General features: G+C 43.8%; 1 protein-coding gene across 1 annotated transcript; it reads left to right on the top strand.

Annotated features, from left to right (window-relative positions):
• The first annotated feature begins 69 nt into the window (after positions 1-69).
• ZNF281 (zinc finger protein 281) lies at positions 70-5,050 on the top strand. Its single transcript, XM_014943613.1, has one exon. It carries the CDS (start codon positions 232-234, stop codon positions 2,875-2,877), a length of 2,646 nt encoding a protein of 881 aa, XP_014799099.1. The 5' UTR covers positions 70-231; the 3' UTR covers positions 2,878-5,050.
• The last annotated feature ends 1,171 nt before the right edge of the window (positions 5,051-6,221 follow it).

Raw genomic sequence — 6,221 nt, 5'->3', positions numbered from 1 at the left:
GGCGGCGGCGGCGGCGGGAGCCGTAAGTGCAGCCCGGGCCGGGGGCCGCCCGTCGGCGCGGGTGTGGGGGTGGCGGCGATGCGCCCGGGCGGCGGCTGCCGGGCCGCCGCGGGAGCCAGGCGCTGAGCGGGCGCCCGCCCAGCGAGGCAGCGAGCGGTGTCCGGCGGGCGGGCGGTGGGTCCCGCAGCCCCCTCTGGGCCGCGCCTCCTCTCCGGCCCGCCTTCCCAGGGGATGAAACTCGGCAGCAGCTTCCTCGGCGGCGGCGGCGGCGGCGGCAGCAAGAGGGCGGCGGCCATGGAGCCCACCTTCCCCCCCAGCATGGTTATGTTCAACCACCGCCTGCCCCCGGTCACCAGCTTCACCCGGGCGGCCGCGCCCCCCCCGGCGGCCCAGCACCCCCCGCAGTGCGTGTTACCTCCGGCCTCCGCCGCCGCTTCCTCCACGGCGGCGGCCGAGCCCCCGGCGCCGCCTCCTCCCCCTCAGGACATGACTTTCAAGAAGGAGCCGGCGGGGGCTTTCCCCTCCGCTCCCTCCTCCTCGCAGAGGAGCCCCTGGGGCTTTCTGCAGTCCCTCGTGAGCATCAAGCAAGAGAAGCCCAGCGACCAGGAGGAGGAGGAGCAGCAGCAGCACCATCACCACTACGGGGGGCTCTTTGGGGGAGCCGCGGAGGAGAGGCACCCCGGCCTGGGGGGCAGCAGCGGGGAAGGAGCCGGCCAGAGTGTGATTCAGGACCTCAGCCTTCTTCACCACCTCCACCAGCATCCCCACCGAGACCTGTTACTGAGTGGCAGAGGTGAGGGCGCCCCTGGGAGCTCGGGTGAGCCAAAGCACGATGCCCAGGTCAAGAAGGCAAAGAGGCCAAAGTCAGAAACTCAGGGAATCAAAGCCAAGCGGAAGCCAAGCGCTTCATCCAAACCCCCCCTGGTGGGAGATGGGGAAGGTGCCATTGCGTCCCCCAACCAGAAACCTCACGTCTGCGAACACTGTAGTGCTGCCTTCAGGAGCTCCTATCACTTGCGCAGACATGTGCTCATTCACACTGGGGAGAGGCCTTTCCAGTGCAGCCAGTGCAGCATGGGTTTCATCCAGAAGTACCTGCTGCAGAGACACGAGAAGATCCACAGTAGGGAGAAGCCTTTTGGGTGCGACCAGTGTAGTATGAAATTCATCCAGAAGTACCACATGGAAAGACACAAGAGGACACATAGTGGAGAAAAGCCATACAAATGTGATACTTGTCAGCAGTATTTTTCAAGGACTGATAGACTGTTGAAGCACAGAAGAACATGTGGTGAAGCCATAGGTAAAGCAGGTGCTGGAATGGAGCCTGGATCATCAAATAACATGGGTAGCTTGGCTGCTTTGTCTCAGGGAAATACAAGTTCCTCAAGGAGAAAAAGTAAAACAAAAAGTATATCCACTGAAAACAAAGGAAACAAGTGTAGCAGCAAAGTTACCGAATCTCAAGTTACAAGTAATGTGGCCATGCCAAATTATGCAGTTGATATTCCTATTGTGTCTTCCAGTGGTGGTCTAGTTGGCACGGGTGTAGAAGAACTTCAGAAAAAGGTGCCAAAATTAGTCTTGAAAAAAGGAAGCAGAAAACAGGCAGACAAAAATTACCTTAATTTTGCATCGCCACTGCCAGACATTTTGGGGCAAAAACCACTCTCTGGGAAACAGAGTGGTTCTCTAGGCCTAGTAGCCAATACTGGTGTAGAAACTATTGGCCTTCTCCAAAGTACAGGTGGTAAACCAGGTCAAATAAGTAGCAATTATGATGATGCCATGCAGTTTTCAAAGAAAAGAAGATACCTACAAACTGCAAGCAGTAACAGTGCCTTTTCAATTAATGTCGGACACATGACTTCCCAGCAGTCCGTCATCCAGTCTGCAGGTGTTAGTGTTATGGATAACGAAGCTCCATTATCTCTTATTGATTCAGCATCTTTAAACAGTGAAATAAAGTCTTGCCACGACAAGTCTGGTATTCCCGATGAAGTCTTACAGAGCCTTTTGGACCAGTACTCTCACAAATCAGAAGGCCAGAAAGAAGATCCTTTCAGTATAACTGAACAGCGTGTGGACTTGCACACCTCAGGAGAACATTCAGAGATGGTTCAAGAGGAAAACTTGAGCCCTAACTCTCAAACAGTTTCAAATGAGAAGGCAAGCATGTTGCAAGAATACTCCAAATACCTCCAACAAGCCTTTGAAAGAACAACCAATAGCACTGGTTTTCCTTTTGGACCCAGTTTCCAATTTGTTAGCTTGTCTTCTACTCTCCATAACCACACTCTTTTTCAAGACAAACAGATATACACTACATCTCCACTTGAGTGTGGCTTCAGCCAATCCGTTACCTCAGTATTGCCAACTGCGTTGCCAAAACCTCCTTTTGGGATGTTGCTTGGATCTCAACCAGGCTTTTATTTGTCTGCTTTGGAGGCTACGCATCAACAGTTGACTCCTTCTCAAGAGCTGGATGATCTCATCGATCCGCAGAAAAACTTAGAGACTTCATCTAACTACCAGTCAACGTCTCAGAAACTGACTGGCCAGAAGGAACAGAAAAACTTAGAATCCTCAACGAGCTTTCAAATCCCATCTCAGGAGTTAACTAGCCAGATAGATCCTCAGAAGGACATAGAGCCTAGAGCAACCTACCAGATCGAGAACTTTGCACAAGCGTTTGGTTCTCAGTTTAAGTCGGGCAGCAGGGTGCCAATGACTTTTATCGCTAACTCTAATGGAGAAGTGGACCATAGAGTAAGGACTTCAGTGTCAGATTTCTCAGGGTATACAAATATGATGTCTGATGTAAGTGAGCCATGTAGTACACGAGTAAAAACCCCAACCAGCCAGAGTTACAGGTAAGGTCCCAACTGTGACCAGGCTGTGGGGTCTTCTTAATGTAATTTTGTTTTACTTTGACAACACTGCCATTGGAATGTTTCTACACGGTCCTATTAAGAATAATGTAACATGCCCTTTCAATGCAACTTTTCATATTTAGTTTATTTTGTTAGTGTGATTTTTTTTTTTTTTTTTAGATCTGTTTATTACGGTTTTTAATCAAAAATCAATAGATTAAAATAGTGTTTTTGTTCAAGTGACAATTTTTAGCAATCAAATTTACATTATATAGATCATCAGGGAATAGCCCAAAAGTTTAAAATGCAAAAAAATAACTTTGTTCCTAGGACTAAGGTTTATTCTAATTGCTTTACTCTCAGGAAAGTGTAACGAAGTGTGGGAATTCTATGCACCACTAGTGTATTGGAACTTCCAATTTACAGATAGTGACAAATATATCTCAGCTTTTTGAGGAAGGGATCTAAGACATTTCAAATTGCTGTCTCTTATGTCTGGGCTGATCTGAAAGAATTTTGCTACCTAAATCTCGTTACTGTTAAAGTACTCCTGTTCTTCCAGGTGATGTTCATTCCAGGCAGGTGGAGCAAATATTCTTGGGTCTGTACTAAGAGCCCGGAATGGTAGCTTTAATATAAACAATAATGTCCCCAGAACTCCTCTGTAAGACTGTAATTCCGTAAAGAGATTCTGTTGACACAAACTGTGAGAACAAAACGTGTATGTCTGGTTCATGTCATTAGAACCTGAAGTTGAAGCTACACTTGTAATCCAGATATGCTTTTGGGATACGTTTTTTATTATACATGGTTCAAAAAAGTCAGTCTCTTGCTCTTCCCCTTTTCCACGTTCTTTTAGTGTAGAAGGTTCCCTCTCTTTTATTGTGCTCCTAGTTCCTCCGGACTTGATCTTGGTTTCCCCTCTTCCCTGCCCTTAATTTACACCTTTTCTTCCCCTGCTTCCCTCCTCACTCACCCAACTTAATAGCTAGTATTTAAAAAGATTTACATTCCAGAAAGTGCATACCTTATTGTGTACTTTCTGATGTCTTACGACATCAGATTACGAACAAAAACCACCCACATGTTTTAGAAATGTGTCGAGGTTTCCATGTACGATAAGAAATAATATACTCCCAATTGTACATACGGAGGCCCCTGTCCTGCATCAGGATGAGCTGGCGTGGACCCCTGTGCCCAGCAGTGTACCAGTGGGGTCACTGGAGCTCTGTACGGGTACAGGGGCTTTGCAGCAGTTCATGGTTGCAGGCTTTTAAGGCCTAAGGCTGCAATTCCATCAAAGGTTTCTGGTGATTGCATCAACTACAGAAGTCGAACTTGAGTGGCTTGTTAATATCAACAGAACTTTTCTTTGGAATTATTGCCTTACTTTATGTATATTTTGTGGTACATTATTTGTTATATGTGAATTCTGATTAATGCCTGTGGAGCCACGGAAACCTGCTAGAAATACTGGTGGCCATTCAAAGCTGCTGAAAGGCAGTGGCACTGCTCTAAACCACTTTTTTCAAATGTATTTTTTGATTAGTTTTTTAATGTAATTTTGGTGATGTTTATGCTGATGGTTTTTTATGTACTCTTGGTGATGTTTCAGTCTTACGTACTTTTCTGGTGTCAGGAAAGTACCAGTGGTTGTTTGCAGTCTTATTGTGTAATCAGCCTATTACAGGCTTCCATGTATAATAAAGTTATTAACATTGTGCAAGTGTAAAACACTTCTGTTATGAAAGCAGTGTATTATTAAATGAATTGTTACAAAAATCCTGGGTAATTTCTCCCGTTGTCCCTCACCACTAAAAATTGAAACCTGAGCCCATTTGTTAATCTCTTTTCCTAGGTGTACTATCTTTTTTTTTTTCTTACTAATCTCGAGTTTGTTCTCATAGAATCCATGTAACTCCATTAACTTTTTCTTTATGCTTGATTATGTATTTCACCCTATTTCAGTTTAAATAAGCAAACAACAACTGTTCTCTGAACACAGAACCTGGCCTGTTATCGGGGATGGAATAGTCCGTAACCACTGTGTTGGCTTTTGTTTTGTTTTACAGGGGTTATAATTTACAGTCTTTATATTGTGTGTAGTAGGAGTTGCATATGTATTTTTCTGGCTATTTGCTTTAACTTAATACTAATAAAACCCATTATTCACAAAATCATAAAGATATCACTTCTATTATCCAGTCACACTTTTGAGAACCTATTAGGGAAATATTATGAGAACTAAATTTTGAGAAGAAATAATACAACTTACTGGCATGTTTCCAGCTTGCTTTCTTCTGTCAGTTTCTTCTTGAGTCGCATAATCTGAATGCACTACCTTAGAAATCAGGGCTCAATCTCCTATGTTTAGTTTCCAGAGCAGAAAACTAACATATTTCCTTAAGTTAAACTGTTTGTACAGCCTCATCTTTTTAAATCTGTGGGGTTTTATATATGACTTTGGTTAAAAATATACAAATTACATATTGTTAACTTCAAAAACATATTGTAATTGCTGGAAATCCAGAATGACACATATATAATACAATTTTGTTCAAAGTAAAGATTTTAGAAAGTCCTGTATCTGGTTTCTTTGGTTGGTTCTTTTTTTATTTTTCCTGCTGTAACTTCTACATTATAAGGAAAGCCTAGTAAAAATAGTATTATAGCAAAGTACTTAGGAGCGTTCTAAGTAATCTGATGGTAGTTTGTGGACTTCCTTCATCTGTAGTTTTTCTTCAGCTTTGTACACAAACATAAGAGTAGCGGTGCTGAAGGTCTCAGAATGGTTGAAAAGTAGCCTGTTGAAGAACAGAAGGCAGCAATTTTAATCAAGGCAATGACACAGACAAGGGAAAAATTATTGGCATGCTGACAAGCAAATAAGGACAAAAACTTCCCAAAGTAAATACGAAATACGCAAAACATTTAATATTCAGAACATTCAGAACATCGTTTCAGAAAATCTGAGGGAAAGATTATTGGATTTATGTATTTTTTTCCACACCTTAGCAGTCATCCAAAACTGTTTCAGAATAGAACAGGAGACCTTTTTGGAATTTAGTATGGAGTTCAAATTTATTTTTATTTAAATAATGAAGGTTAAAGGGTAGAGTAAAATGTATAGAAATCAGGGTATGTCTTTGCCTGCTAGGTGTTAGAAAGAACTACGTAGAACCCACATGGACTAAAGCTTTACTTAGGGATGTGGTGGTAAGGGAAGGAAAAAGGAAAGCAAAATGCCCCTTGATTTTTTTCCTGCTTTAGTTCCTGGGTTAGTTTTTGTTGCTTTTGGAAGAATTACTGTAGGGGAATGATAACCTGTTTCCTACCTCTAGCAGGACC

This window comes from Calidris pugnax, unplaced genomic scaffold (assembly GCF_001431845.1).
Source record: "Calidris pugnax isolate Ruff unplaced genomic scaffold, ASM143184v1 scaffold63, whole genome shotgun sequence".
Taxonomy (NCBI): domain Eukaryota; kingdom Metazoa; phylum Chordata; class Aves; order Charadriiformes; family Scolopacidae; genus Calidris; species Calidris pugnax.
Note: the sequence above shows the minus strand (reverse complement) of the source record. Positions and strands in the feature narration are given on the sequence as shown.

Bases quoted from the DNA above. Each gene is read 5' to 3' on its own strand.
- ZNF281 (XM_014943613.1), top strand. From the start codon at position 232: ATGAAACTCGGCAGCAGCTTCCTCGGCGGCGGCGGCGGCGGCGGCAGC.